General features: G+C 39.2%; 1 protein-coding gene and 1 long non-coding RNA gene across 4 annotated transcripts; one reads left to right on the top strand and one right to left on the bottom strand.

Moving 5' to 3' along the window:
• The first annotated feature begins 1,448 nt into the window (after positions 1–1,448).
• LOC110506436 lies at positions 1,449–4,456 on the top strand. The gene is made up of 2 exons (XR_002470967.2): positions 1,449–1,617; positions 3,609–4,456. It is a non-coding gene; the product is annotated as an uncharacterized LOC110506436 (long non-coding RNA).
• LOC110506435 (sorbitol dehydrogenase) lies at positions 2,244–8,768 on the bottom strand. Of its 3 annotated transcripts, XM_036964551.1 has the most exons (10): positions 8,689–8,768; positions 8,316–8,390; positions 7,965–7,998; positions 7,689–7,853; positions 7,376–7,535; positions 7,133–7,251; positions 6,307–6,372; positions 5,929–6,107; positions 5,084–5,205; positions 2,244–3,006 (listed from the first exon to the last, which is right to left on the bottom strand). In XM_036964551.1, exons 2-10 carry the CDS (start codon positions 8,367–8,369, stop codon positions 2,841–2,843), a joined length of 1,065 nt encoding a protein of 354 aa, XP_036820446.1. In that variant the 5' UTR covers positions 8,370–8,390; positions 8,689–8,768; the 3' UTR covers positions 2,244–2,840. The 3 variants fall into 3 exon arrangements, with proteins under 3 accessions (XP_036820446.1, XP_021441713.2, XP_021441714.2); XM_021586038.2 differs by having other exon boundaries at positions 8,316–8,742; XM_021586039.2 differs by lacking the exons at positions 8,316–8,390; positions 8,689–8,768 and adding an exon at positions 8,416–8,682.
• Positions 8,769–16,066: the final 7,298 nt, after the last annotated feature.

A 16,066-nucleotide genomic window follows, 5' to 3' on the forward strand; every position in this document is an offset into this window, starting at 1 on the left:
AAGACCTGATTCACACAGTCTCCTCTGAACAGTTGATGTTGAGATGTGTCTGTTACTTGAACTCTGAAGCATTTATTTGGGCTGCAATTTCTGAGGCTGGTAACTCTAATGAACTTACCCTTTGCAGCAGAGGTAACTCTGGGTCTTCCTTTCCTGTGGCGGTCCTCATGAGAGCCAGTTTCATCATAACGCTTGAGGGTTTTTGCGTCAATTTTTTTTGACATTTTCCAAATTGACTGATCTTCATGTCTTAAAATAATGATGTACTGTCATTTCTCTTTATATATTTGTGCTGTTCTTGCCATAATATAGACTTGGTCTTTTACCAAATAGGGCTATATTATGTATTCCACCGCTACCTTGCCACAACACTACTGATTGGCTCAAACTCATTAAGAAGGAAATAAATTCCACAAATTAGCTTTTAACAAGGCACACCTGTTAATTGAAATGCATTCCAGGTACCTCATGAAGCTGGTTGAGATAATGCCAAGAGTGTGCAAAGCTGTCAAGGCAAAGGGTGGCTACTTTGAAGAACCTCAAATGTTTCTTTAAGACTTTTTTGGTTACTACATGATATGTGTTATTTCATAGTTTTAATGTCTTCACTATTATTTCTAAACTCAGCAAAAAAGAAATGTTCCTTTTTCAGGACCCTGTCTTTCAAAGATAATTTGTAAAAATCCAAATAACTTCACAGATCTTCATTGTAAATGGTTTTAACACTGTTTCCCATGCTTGTTCAATGAACCATTAACAATTAATGAACATTCACCTGTGGAACGGTCGTTAAGACACTAACAGCTTACAGACGGTAGGCAATTAAGGTCAAAGTTATTAAAACTTAGAGGCCTTTCTACTGACTCCGGAAAACACCAAAAGAAAGATACCCAGGGTCCCTGCTCATCTGCGTGAACGTTTCTTAGGCATGCTGTAAGGAGGCATGAGGACTGCAGATGTGGCCAGGGCAATAAATTGCAATGTCCGTACTGTGAGACGCCTAAGACAGTGCTACAGGGAGACAGGACGGACAGCTGATCGTCCTCACAGTGGCAGACCACGTTTTGTTCCCTGCAAGACAGGAATGTCAGTGTTCTGCCATGGCCAGCGAAGAGCCAGGATCTCAATCCCATTGAGCACGTCTGGGACCTGTTGGATCGGAGGGTGAGGGCTAGGGCCATTCCCCCCCCAGAAATGTCCAGGAACTTGCAGGTGCCTTGGTAGAAAAGTGGGGTAACATCTCACAGCAAGAACTGGCAAATCTGGTGCAGTCCATGAGGAGATGCACTGCAGTACTTAATGGAGCTGGTGGCCACACCAGATACTGTTACTTTTGATATTCACCCCCCCCTTTGTTCATGGACACATTATTCCATTTCTGTTAGTCACATGTATGGAACTTGTTCAGTTTATGTCTCAGTTGTTGAATCTTGTGTTCATACAAATATTAACACATGTTAAGTTTGCTGAAAATTAACACAGTTGATGTTGAGAGGACGTTTCTTTTTTGCTGAGTTTACAATGTAGAAAATAGTAAAAATAAACAAATGCCCTTGAATGAGTATGTGTCCAAACTTTTGACTGGTACTGTATATCAAGCCAATGCTATCAGCAGAGGTTGTATGTTTCAAAACGCCACATCCCTTCAGATTTGAACTTTTTCATTTAGCAGAAGTTCAATCTGGTCATAAGGTAAATGTTACAGACTAGTGTGCAAGTGTTTTTTAAACTTCCATATGTCAACACAATGTATTGGACAGCACTGTCTCTCACACATTTTAATAACAGTTCATTCAGAACTATAAGCAATGTATGAAACTTGAAAGGGTAGTTTCTATGTGTGTTATGTTCATCTTATGTGTTTCACCCCAACAGAAACTCAGTTGAGTCGATTGTGAATGTATTGTGTTGTAAGAACTGTGTCCATTGCCATAAGCAGTATTAGAATGTCTGTACATAAAGATAACTTTGTCTAGGATTGTGCTCATAAGTGTCATGGTTAGCCACTGCAAATATCCCTCATTCTGCTGTGTCGGGCTTCAGCCTTGAGAGAAAGATGAACAATGAATCCCACTGTGACTGAGGAAGCCTTACGACTGAGTAATGCTTTTAACATGCATTGTACTAAAAATGCCATTTGAAAATTTTACATTTATCTGTGTGCATGCCTCATGATAGTATCAAATCATTATGTCAAGATAACAATAAAATCTCAAATAAACTCCAATTTCTGTTTGGCTGGCTCATTTGAATATATTTGTTTTACTGTGAATTGTCATTAGGTTTTATCAGTCAACAGTTTTACATAAACCATTTACATTTTTAAATATTTATTGTATGACAAGGAGATTGATTGTCTCTATTACAATATGTGCAACACACTGGACTTGAAATGCAGTGGGTGAATTAGTCTCTACCTCCTCCTGGTGGCAGCAGCTAGGTACTGACTAGAGGACGAGACAAAACACAACTACAATATTTCAATACTTTCTGGTTTATAAGATTCAAAGACTATTTAACAGTTTTGTGTTATCTTATACAAATATGGTAATCAAGCAATCCCACTCAAACGCAACTTGAAATCACATGATGAAACAGAAAGCTGTTGTGAGCATAACGTTTTGTCAAATCATATGCTTAGTTTCATACAGTAACGTCTCCAAATATCACATTTCAAGAGTGAAAATTGCTGTTTGGGCAACAGGTAACTTGATTAAGATGTATGCCTGAATAGAATCAAACATTGAAAGTATACAATAACAGAATAATCAACTGTTAGATCTAGAACACTGTGGTTGTCTATACTGACTCTCTTATTGGTCCTGGTGTTCCCAGTCCTCTCAGGGGTTCTGGTCAGTCTTGTCACACTTGAGCATGATCTTGACCCCTTGTCCCTGGCGTGTGGTCTCGAAGGCCTGCACAGCCTGCTCTAGGGGGAACCGGTGGGTCACCAGGGGCGCCACGTTCACCTTCTTAGAGGCCAGCATCGCTATAGCTATTGGCCAGCTAGAATAAGAAGACAAAACACATTAACAGGTGAGTTATAAGACAACAGATAAACACAACTTGCTGTAATTGTTGGAACATTAGGGACCATATTCCTGAAGACCTCCCATTGTTGGGAAGGGCCTGTAGGTAAGCATTTCACTGTTAGTCTACACCTGTTGATTACCAAGCATGTGACAAGTCAAATTTGATTTGAAGACTTCCTGCGCTGGCTTCGGGGCTCTGTTGTATTTATCTGGCCTGTTGGTGTTTTTTGGATGTCAGTTCAGTGAGACTACATGGAATACATCAAAGTATTTTTTTATATTCATATCAATGTAATATTGTAACTGCATATTGCTTAATTTAGTTTTTGTTGTTTTAATTTTTTGTGTAAACACATATTTTGCTAATGTGTCTGAAGTAATGGGGAAGGCTCATGGTTGCTTTGTAAATATCTATTGATTTTTCCTGCTGTTTTGATAGCAGGGAAAAAAGCCCTTGACCGCTAAAGGACAATTGAAATCCTGCCATTATAGTTTAGATGGACAATGAAAGGGTATTTGGGAGTTACTAGGGTAATATTATTTTTTATATATATCAAGCCAATGCTAGCAGGAGAGGTTGTATGTTTCAAAACGCCACATCCCTTCAGATTTGAACTTTTTCATTTAGCAGAAGTTCAATCTGGTCATGAGGTAAATGTTACAGACTAGTGTGCAAGTGTTTTTTAAACTTCCATATGTCAACACAATGTATTGGACAGCACTGTCTCTCACACATTTTAATAACAGTTCATTCAGAACTATAAGCAATGTATGAAACTTGAAAGGGTAGTTTCTATGTGTGTTATGTTCATCTTATGTGTTTCACCCCAACAGAAACTCAGTTGAGTCGATTGTGAATGTATTGTGTTGTAAGAACTGTGTCCATTGCCATAAGCAGTATTAGAATGTCTGTACATAAAGATAACTTTGTCTAGGATTGTGCTCATAAGTGTCATGGTTAGCCACTGCAAATATCCCTCATTCTGCTGTGTCGGGCTTCAGCCTTGAGAGAAAGATGAACAATGAATCCCACTGTGACTGAGGAAGCCTTACGACTGAGTAATGCTTTTAACATGCATTGTACTAAAAATGCCATTTGAAAATTTTACATTTATCTGTGTGCATGCCTCATGATAGTATCAAATCATTATGTCAAGATAACAATAAAATCTCAAATAAACCCCCATTTCTGTTTGGCTGGCTCATTTGAATATATTTGTTTTACTGTGAATTGTCATTAGGTTTTATCAGTCAACAGTTTTACATAAACCATTTACATTTTTAAATATTTATTGTATGACCAGGAGATTGATTGTCTCTATTACAATATGTGCAACACACTGGACTTGAAATACAGTGGGTGAATTAGTCTCTACCTCCTCCTGGTGGCAGCAGCTAGGTACTGACTAGAGGACGAGACAAAACACAACAACTACAATATTTCAATACTTTCTGGTTTATAAGATTCAAAGACTATTTAACAGTTTTGTGTTATCTTATACAAATATGGTAATCAAGCAATCCCACTCAAACGCAACTTGAAATCACATGATGAAACAGAAAGCTGTTGTGAGCATAACGGTTTGTCAAATCATATGCTTAGTTTCATTCAGTAACGTCTCCAAATATCACATTTCAAGAGTGAAAATTGCTGTTTGGGCAACAGGTAACCTGATTAAGATGTATGCCTGTTAGTCTGGGGCGACGGGTAGCCTAGTGGTTAGATCATTGGGCCAGTAACCGAAAGGTTGCTAGATCGAATCCCCAAGCTGACAGGGTAAAAATCTGTCGTTCTGCCCCTGAACAAGGCAGTTAACCCCCCGATCCTAGACCGTCATTGTAAATAAGAATTTGTTCTTAACTGACTTGCCTAGTTAAATAAAGGTTAAATAAAACAGTCTACACCTGTTGATTATGAAACAAGTCAAATTGTTCAGGGCTCGGTTGTGTGAGATGAATGGCAGTGTAAAAGACAACAACTTATTTTCTGTACCTAGTTAACCTGAGGTTCTGTACCTAGTTAACCTGAGGTTAACCTGAGGTTCACTTACGTGTTGCAGTAGCGGAAGACCCCTCTGATGTCCACCTCTCTGAGAGCAGCATTAAGCAGTGGGACAGTGGTCATCGCTGCACCCAACCCCACTAGAACCACCACTCCTCCAGGACGTGTAGCCTGGCAGCGAGCATATATATACAGTACCAGTCAAAAGTTTGGACACACCTACCCATTAAAGGTTCTTTATTTTTACTATGAAATAACACATATGGAATCATGTAGATAGCAAAAAAGTGTTAAACAAATCAAAATATTTTATATTTGATATTCTTCAAAGTAGCCAGCCTTGATGACAGCTTTGCACTCTTGGCACTCTACCAGCTTCATGAGGTAGTCACCTGGAATGCATTTCAATTAACAGCTGTTCTTTGTTAAAAGTACATTTGTGGAATTTCTTTCCTTCTCACCACTCCCCCATATGCAATGTCTTGAACTATGCAGACAGACGGATTAAAAGTATGTTTACATTCTAATACTTCCGACAGCCAACTGTCTCCGCCCATAACCTTTGGACTTTATAGCATTCCCAGAAAGCATGAATCATTATTATTGAGTCATTATTAGTTTTACACTTAAGACATGACTCTGTTGCTGTGCTGTAGAATTTGTGAATTTTGTTTCTTGTATAATAAATTCTATAGATTAGTTCATACTGGATTAAGCGTACATTTTCGTTAACTGTAATTTCTTTAGTTGTGCGTCAACATTCCCTCCATCTTCTACCAACATCAGTTCTTTGTCTTGGTTGAAATAGTTCGTTTTTTTTGTAAGAGAAAACGGCAACATTTCACAGTACAGTATTTCCATGGGCTCTAATATCACTCTTGTGGCTGTACTTACATAAATGGCAGCCTGGACACTGCTCTCCACACCGGTGCACTCAATGGTGATATGAGGCTGTGCTCCCAGCAGTCCTTCAACTCTCTTAGCCATCTCCTCAGGCCCATCCTCTCTCTTCACAGTCAGAGGAAAGTCTGCTCCCAGCTCCTTGGCCATGACCAGGCGATCTGCTGACAGGTCTGAAACAGGAAAGACAAAAATAATACCGTGGCAGTCCCTACTATACTGGGCCAGCACACAGTATTACTCATGTACCCACACAAAAAGCTTTTCACTTCGAAGCCCTTTCAAAAGAAGGAAGTCCTCAGTAGACAATTTAGATTTGAGAGAACCAAAACAGATTCCATAAAGAGTGTAGTGTTTCACCCTGTGCCTTACCAGTTATGACCACCTGTGAGGCACCCATAGCCTTGGCCACCAGCAGACAGACCAGCCCAATTGGTCCTGTGATACGGAAAAGAGAAATGCTTAGTTTGACTGTGCACATGTTAATTGGAAGTTTGGACACTGCTCTCCACGCCGATGCACTCGATGGGGATATGAGGCTGTGCTAGTAACCATACAGGATATTTTTCAAATTAGCTGGTCATTGTGAAACTGTGTGCATGAGGGCTAGAAGTGATGACATGAGGGGTCGGTATAGGAAATAGTACACAAGCCTTGTCTGAGCCAGAAGGGCCCATAGGGCAGGAGCCTATCAACTGATTCAGTAGCTTGAGGCACCTTGATGTGAAAGTACACTCCCTGGACACTAGTCTATCGCCAGGTCTATGTCGAAAATACATCTATCATTAACTAAAAAGCAAGAGCTGATCTTTATTTACATGTGTTAGTTGTCTTACCAGCAGAGTGGATTTGTTAAATATCAAGTCTGTTACTATGGGTGTTTAAGTTGACTGGGTTTCCCCACTGTTGTTATGCTGTGTCAGCATGATTCTCACTTCTGTAACTAAACCACATTCTTTCATTTCCGAACTTGCATGGGCATGTTAGTGGAATGTAATAAGCGGCATACTTCTTATTGGCTGTATGTTTGGCAAAGTTACATCGATTTGTATTTCATTTCATCATGTCTTGTAGTAGTTGAATGACTGGACATAAAACCTGAATAGCTGCAACTGCAAAATTGTGTCACACTTCATGGGTCCAAGCTGCAGTAACAGTAAATAACAGTAACAATTAATGACAGCTGAGCTTTACCTACCTGCCCCACAGATCAGTACACTACTGCCCAGGGTCACTCCAGCTCTGCGGCAGGCATGAATAGCCACAGACAGGGGCTCAATCAGAGCCCCCTCCTCATATGTCACATTGTCAGGCAGCCTGTTCATACACAGAAACAGAGAACTTAAGCAATGTAGGTTTCTCATGTTACCCCAAATGTTCTACATTGCAGTATGTTGACAGTTATCTGTCCTTGTAGATAAAGTAGAAATAATGAACTCACTTGTAACAGAAGTTGGCGCTGTGTTTGTAAAATCTGCACAAATTCCCATCATCAGGGGGTGTGGCACAGAAGAAGATAGTGGGGGAAAGATTGTATTTTCCTGATTTGAAGAACTCATCTATCTCGCGAGGGACACCTGGCTCTACAGCGACTCTATCACCTAATTATCCAACACATATGAATAATTGACAGACAATCCAAAGTTGCATTATCTGTTCAGTTTTTATAACTGGTGAACATTAACCTGCATTAAAAGAAAAACAACATTGAATCAAATGAGTACTTCCTTCTCACATGCATGCACAGTTCTTACCTTCTTTGAGGTTCTTCACTGCTGAGCCCACCTTCACCACCCGACCAGAGGCCTCATGCCCCAGCACCATGGGCTTTTTTACCACATAGTCACCTATGCGTCCATTTTGCCAGAAGTGCACATCCGACCCACAGATCCCAACTGAATGCATCTGAAGCAACACCTCTGAATAAAGGAAAGACAAGCAATTGCGCCACAGGATACACAAACTGTACACAATTAAAAATCAAATGCAGAAATGTATACTGTACAAGCTGTCTGCATGGTTTCTTATACCATTTGGACCTGGTTCAGGGATGGGTCGTTGTTCCTGTAAGAAATCAATCGTCACAATTAGTCTGACCATTCGGATAATCAATCTTAATTATTTTTCCATTCGCGTCCCGAAACCAGCAATTTAAATGACAATTTATATTAAAACATTTGGCTTTTAATGTTAAAAAGTCAAAATTATTAATATTGTATATGGTCATTTAAATGGCTAGTTCGGGGACGAAGCTATGCCATGAGCAAATTAGCTAACTAACGTTGGTTATCAACTTTGTGATATTGACAGAAAGTTGCAGTTTTCATTAAATCTCGATCTGCTTATATCAACATGACAAAGTTTAGAGACTACTATATTACCAGTCTGAGGTCGCCCTGGGAATGCAACACCACGGATAGGTTTTCTTTTTCCATGTTGTATTTACTCAAAGACAACTACAGTGTGAATAAAATCAAAAACCTTGTAAAATTCTTGTTAGGTCTGTGCAGAGCTCAAAGTTCACCTTCCTGCTGCTTGGTGGGCACTCGACAAAACAAAACATGTGATTGGAGTATCGTTAGAGAGAACATTCCATTTTAGCAAAGAGAGGGTCGAATTAAGCTATTCTTAAAATTATACGAAAAGTGTATTGCTATTTGTATTAATCTAATATTAGTTATTTTAATGATTTATACGTTAATGGTGTAAGGCTCTGAAATGAATGCTACAATTTTTATGTTGCTCCTGTCTCACCTGCTGCGTCGCATTTGAGCTAACCCAGAGCGTTGTGGTTAGTCACATGATTGCAGTGCGTGGCAAATTAATCAATCACAGGTCTTGTTTCCGGGGGCGGGAATGAGGTTGAAGACACACAGGAAATGTTTCTATGTATACATATAACACATACATATAACATTTTTATACATTTTTTACAGTAACATGCAAAACATAAACATAACAGCCAGCGGGATTCCACAAAGAAATTTAAAAAAAAATAAATAAATAAAACTAATCAACATTATATCAATTCAAATACAGACATGTAGCGAATACATTGTTTTTTACGTTTTGTATGCGTTTTAATGACTCTAAATAGTTCTCCAAATCTGATAAAAATTAAGAGGGTCTTTTTCTTCATAAATTTTGATTTGTGTATGAAAAATGTTCCTAATACAATAAAGATATTTATGACATCAAGGTGTGGAATCAGTGTAGTAAAATAATATGTCAAACTTTTCATGGTTGTATGCAATTTGAGGCCAAGATATGGTTTTACATCAGTCCAGAACACTTCACTATACAAACAATGACAGAATAAGTGTTCAATAGATTCCGTTTCTAGTTCGCAAAAACTGCATTCACTGGTAACATCAGGTATATACAGTGGGGCAAAAAAGTATTTAGTCAGCCACCAATTGTGCAAGTTCTCCCACTTAAAAAGATGAGAGGCCTGTCATTTTCATCAAAGGTACACTTCAACTATCACAGACAAAATGTGGGAAAAAATGCCAGAAAATCACATTGTAGGATTTAATGAATTTATTTGCAAATTCTGGTGGAAAATAAGTATTTGGTCAATAACAAAAGTTTATCTCAATACTTTGTTATATACCCTTTGTTGGCAATGACAGAGGTCAAACGTTTTCTGTAAGTCTTCACAAGGTTTTCACACACTGTTGCTGCTATTTTGGCCCATTCCTCCATGCGGATCTCCTCTAGAGCAGTGATGTTTTGGGGCTGTTGCTGGGCAACATGGACTTTCAACTCCCTCCAAAGATTTTCTATGGGGTTGAGATCTGGAGACTGGCTAGGCCACTCCAGGACCTTGAAATGCTTCTTACGAAGCCACTCCTTCGTTGCCTGGGCGGTGTGTTTGGGATTATTGTCATGCTGAAAGACCCAGCCACGTTTAATCTTCAATTCCCTTGCTGATGGAAGGAGGTTTTCACTCAAAATCTCACGATACATGGCCCCATTCATTCTTTCCTTTACACGGATCAGTCGTCCTGGTCCCTTTGCAGAAAAACAGCCACAAAGCATGATGTTTCCACCCCCATGCTTCACAGTAGGTATGGTGTTCTTTGGATGCAACTCAGCATTCTTTGTCCTCCAAACATGACGAGTTGAGTTTTTACCAAAAAGTTATATTTTGGTTTCATCTGACCATATGACATTCTCCCAATCTTCTTCTGGATCATCCAAATGCTCTCTAGCAAACTTCAGACAGGCCTGGACATGTACTGGCTTAAGCAGGGGGACACGTCTGGCACTGCAGGATTTGAGTCCCTGGCGGCGTAGCGTTCTGGGATTTTTGCTCACCGTTCTTGTGATCATTTTGACCCCACGGGGTGAGATCTTGTGTGGAGCCCCAGATCGAGGGAGATTATCAGTGGTCTTGTATGTCTTCCATTTCCTAATAATTGCTCCCACCGTTGATTTCTTCAAACCAAGCTGCTTACCTATTGCAGATTCAGTCTTCCCAGCCTGGTGCAGGTCTACAATTTTGTTTCTGGTGTCCTTTGACAGCTCTTTGGTCTTGGCCATAGTGGAGTTTGGAGTGTGACTGTTTGAGGTTGTGGACAGGTGTCTTTTATACTGATAACAAGTTCAAACAGGTGCCATTAATACAGGTAACGAGTGGAGGACAGAGGAGCCTCTTAAAGAAGTTACAGGTCTGTGAGAGCCAGAAATCTTGCTTGTTTGTAGGTGACCAAATACTTATTTTCCACCATAATTTGCAAATAAATTCATTAAAAATCCTACATTGTGATTTTCTGGATTTTTTTTCTCATTTTGTCAGTCATAGTTGAAGTGTACCTATGATGAAAATTACAGGCCTAATCTTTTTAAGTGGGAGAACTTGCACAATTGGTGGCTGACTAAATACTTTTTGCCCCACTGTATTTAGAAATCAAGCTATTACACAGATATAATCTATGGATAATCTTAAAGGAGATCTCCTTTACTTTATTGGTCACCATAAATTTGTGTGGAGTGAGCCAAGCACGGTGCCAGTTTACATCAAACGATGAAGCCCAATAAAATATCGCAGAGGGAATAGACTTCCTGTGGAAAATATCCCTTAATAAACAATTGTTGAATTTCATATCTAGTAGACCTATGCCATTAATCTGGATATCGCTTACAATCGAAGATATTCCAAAATAAGCATTATTCTGCAGTAAAGTTTTTATCCCACTAGGTATAGCTTTAATAACAGTGTCATAATCCTTGCTTGAAACCTCAAAGTTGTATCTTTCCATAAATTCTCTCCGCGTAAATAGATTCCCACTAATATTAACTAATTGGCTGACAAGTACATGTTTTTCGAGAACCAATTATGGTAAAATAACATCTTGTTTCTATGTAATATTGACCCATTGTTCCATATAAATCATTTATGAGGTGAAAAGTTGTGGTTATACAACAAAGCCCAGCACATTAAAGCCTGCTTGTGAAAAGCTGCCAGTTTCACAAGAAGTTTACCCACAATATATGGACATTGTCGTAAAAAATTAAGCCCCCCGACCTTCTGAAAAACAAATGAGGTATAATATTCCAGAAACTATGAGGATTTTTTATGTACCTTTTAACCCAGTTGACCTTTGATATCTGATTGAAGAGAGTGAAGTCTAAGACATTTAGACCGCCGTCACAAACCCTGTTGGTGATATCTCTTTTTATCTTATGTGGCTTGTTTTTCCATATTGTACAATGGCCTATCTAAGGTACAGCAAGTGGATTTGGGAATGTCAATAGATGAAAAAAGATAGGCTGCACGAGATAGTCCCTCAATTTTGGATGAAAGCACCCTTCCTTGAAGACTTAAATCCCTCCCTAACCATAGGATAATTTGTTTTTGACAGATTCAGTTACAGGGTTCAAATTAAGATCATTCACAGCCTTACGATTTTTGGTGATTTTTACACCGAGGTAGGTTACAGTATCTTTTTCAGAGATGTTACAATCTGCTGGATTGACAACTTATTTCAGAACAAACATCTCACATTTGGAAGGATTTAATACCAAACCTGAGATTTTGGAGAACTGCTTCACGATATCCAATGCTAATCTAGTTTGTGACACATTTTTCAAAAACAGTGAGGTGTCATCCGCCAGTTGGGATATCTTGATCTCTCTGGCCTGGAATGTAATGCCTTCAAAATGTACTTTTATGAACTAATGAGCATAACATTTGAGATGCTAACAAAAAAGTTTAAAAATGTGAAATTGGACAACCTTGTCATATTCCATTGTAAATGTTAAACCTTGAGGATGTTCCATGACAGAGTTTGATACAGCTATTGCCACCATTATACAGAGTTCTAATAGCATCAACAAAAAAAGACCAAACTTCAAATGCTTAAGAAAATTAAATATAACATTTTGACTTACTGTATCAAATGCTTTCTGAAAATCCCAAAATAGGATAACAGGGAAGTCATCCAATAGATCACAATACTCAACCAAGTTGAACACCAGCCTCAGATTATTAGATATATGGCACCCTTTCATAAACCCTGATTGACGTTCATCAATCAGATCATTCAAGCAAAACTTGAACCTTTTTGCAAAGATTAAGGCTATAATTTTGTAGTCGTTATTTAGGAGAGTGATTGGACGCCAATTATCAATATTTAAGAGATCCTTGTGTGGTTCAGGTATAAGAGTAATAACCCCTTGCTTCATAGAGGCAGGTAGTTCTTCCTTCTTTATAGCCTCCTTAAACGTTTCAAGTAAAAATTGTGCTATTTCTTCAGAGAAGGTTTTGTAAAATTCAGAGGTTAATCTATCACAACCTGGAGATTTGTTATTTTTTAACTGAGCAACCCCATACTGGATATCCATAATGGATACATCTTGACAACAAGACCAATTGAATTCTTCACTAACCGAATTAACATTCTCTATAGAATCAAGGAGATCCTTAGTCACTCAAATTGTTATCAAGGAGTAAAGAGTCTCATAAAACTTAGTGGTAAAGTCTGATAACAACTCTCCATCCTCAGTGGTAACCCCATTAATCTTACGTTTTTGAAGTGTGTTGAGTTCCCCTCTCCGCTTTTCCAAATTTAAGTGTCTACTGTTCTTTTTGCCTTTTTCAAGCCATTGTTTTCTGGATCTTTATGAAGGCTCCTCTAGCCTTTTCCTCATACAATGTATCTAGTGATTCTGTAAATTATTCAATTTAGCGTTCTCATTAAGATCAAGATGCTCAATCTCCGTGATATCCGCAATTGTCTTAGAGAGTTCAGCTACTACACATCTCCTTCTTAAAGCAGGCTGTTTTCCATAAGTAATACAGGTTGAGCGGATTTTAAATTTCAGCAGTTCCTAATATTTCCCAAACATACCGACAGAACAAATCACCCCGGTCGTATTTATTTTCCGTCGGCGAAAAAGGCTCTGATTCCCCTGTAGTATCCACCCTTTCCTTGATTCCGGGCCTGTTGTACAAGAGGCCACCATTTTGCCTTTGATGCCTTGTCTGCTGCAGTCAGGTCCTCACCGAATCTAAATTCTCTCTTTCAGAAAGGTGCTTTCCTTTGCTTTCTTCCAAACTGCATCTCTCGCTGTGCGAAAAGCAAACTGGATGATGATCGTGCGGCTGAACGAGCGGCTGACGATGGTATCTTGTTTCTTCCCCTACGATGAGCGACATCCACAGCCATATCCATTTATCCATCGGGGGAAGTCCGGTGCCACATGTTTACAGATGTCTCCTACTAAGGGCATCACATTCTCATCCTGGTCCTCGGGGATACCATAAAGCCGTAGCCCCCCAACTTCCCCGGTATCGCTCTGCTTCCGATAAGCGCTCTTGCATGTCAGCGATGGTCTCCTCCTGTGCAGTGCATTTCTCAGAAGTAGCCGTGTTTGCAAGTTTAAGCTCTTCGATACTCTTGTATGCATGATTCAGAGAGGTCTCGAGGTCAACGATATTTGATGTGTTGTCGCCTATCATTTTCTCCAGACCATCGGCTCTTTCATTTATCTTTGCAGAGACGGCATCGATTATGTTGACCTGTAGTTCGCGCAAAGACAATTCTTTCTGTCTTTTTGGGTGCGGGACTAGTGACTGGATTTTCAGAATCAACCGAATGTCCAACTGTCTTCTCCTCCCTTTGCTCTTTCGCACATTTTTTTCTTCCATTTCTCAAAGTTTCAAATTAGTGGCCAACTAAGTGCTGTTCTCTATTGTGTTTACTATAAGCCAGTTCTGTTACATTTAAGTAAGTTTGAGAGGGATAAAAGTTACTTGAAGTAAGCTAAAATCTCGTCTGCACTCGCCGCAATCTTCAGTCTGATGGGGGGAACATTATGGAGACAAATTTTAAACACGTCGGAATCAGTGGTCTGAATAAGTGGCGAAAAACACACACAAAGCTAAGACTTGAGGTTTGAAACATTTCTGAATCGGACGCAACTAGCTGACAGCTGAGGACGCGGCGAGGTGGTGGAAATGGATTCCCTAGAGAAAGCAAGAATAAGATGATTGTCAGGAGTAGTGCAGTTTTATCAGGAGACATATACTTGGAAAACGGAGGAGGAATGGAGGGAAAAAGAGAGGGCGAGGAGGTTGAAGAGACAGGGAAGAAGAGGGTGAGCTTGAGTCGGATAAAAATTGTGGGAAAAAGGGTGACGGTTTGAAAGTGTAAGCAGTGGGAGCTGAAGACAGGAGGAGAAATGGAAGTAAATGAGGGTGAAGTATCAGAGGTGGTAAGTGTGGAAGTTATCGGAGACCGAGTTATGCACCGAGGGTTATTGTGAATTTTTCAGTACACATGTGGCAATTATTTATTTCAGAAGGAGCCAGCAAAACTAGTGCACTAGTTTTGTGCTCTGGCTCATTAGACACCATTAGACCTGGTTACACCTCTTGGGTTTTTTCCAGAAAAGGGGTGTCCCTTTCAGAGGAATCAGCAGGAGGACATGTATTGGTCATTCTTGTAAAGTGCCGAGGTCCGTTGCTATGGTTCTACATGCATGAAATAAGAATAGACTCAAAAAGAGAGAACAGATAAAAACACGAGAAACAGGAGTAATTATCAATAGTTAGAGTACAATAATCAGAGAGAGAAAAGTAACATGGATATAAATAGGAGAGAATAGGGTCAAAATATTTAGGGTTTGAACAGATCGTTAAAGTTTTTAGCCCTGGATCTATAGGGAGTAACATAAAGTACTACAAGATAAAGTGGTTTAATAAGGCAATAGCACAAAACATGAAAATAGGAAGTAAAGAATAAATACGTATATCACAGAAAGCTAAAGGAATAAACCCAGAAACAAGAATATCCATAGCGTTAGTGTCACGTTCTGACCTTTATTTCTGTTGTTTTTGTCATTATTTAGTATGGTCAGGGCGTGAGTTGGGGTGGGCAGTCTGTTTGTTTTTCTATGATTTTGGGATTTCTATGTTTCGGCCTAGTATGGTTCTCAATCAGAGGCAAGTGTCATTAGTTGTCTCTGATTGAGAATCATACTTAGGTAGCCTGGGTTTCACTGTTTGTTTGTGGGTGATTGTCTATGTTAGTTGCTTGTGTCAGCACAGTTCTCATTAGCTTCACGGTCGTGATTTCGTTTATTGTTTTGTATAGTGTTTCAGTGTTCAGTGTTTTCTTTATTAAATTTCATCATGAACACATACCACGCCGCATTTTGGTCCTCCGATCCTTCTCGCCTCTCCTCTTCAGATGAAGAGGAGGACGACCGTGACAGCTAGAATAAATAAGGAAAATGACTTAAAAGAGCAGCAATTATAAATATAAAAACGGTCTATAGACTAATATTAAAGAAAATACTAGTACTTGGTAGATTAACACAGAAAAAGGAATAAAACTGAGACTGACGTTAGGAAGACCAAAACGATGCAGGCCGCAATGAGTAAAAGGGAAGTAGACATTTTGAGCGTTAGACATCCCCTATGCAAAAAATAACTAAAAGAAATGTCTAAGAAATTTGAAAAAAGCACCAGGAAAATGGGTACTAAATGGCCGAAAGAGGGAACATTTGATGTCTCAGTGTGTGAGGAAATGGAAACTCTAATAAAAACCATAAAGCAAATGGCACAGGAAAGAAATGGAAAAATAAGAGCTAGAGAAAGCGAGGTGATGAAAATGTTCAAAGT

This window comes from Oncorhynchus mykiss, chromosome 26, assembly GCF_013265735.2.
Source record: "Oncorhynchus mykiss isolate Arlee chromosome 26, USDA_OmykA_1.1, whole genome shotgun sequence".
In the NCBI taxonomy this organism is placed as follows: Eukaryota; Metazoa; Chordata; class Actinopteri; order Salmoniformes; family Salmonidae; genus Oncorhynchus; species Oncorhynchus mykiss.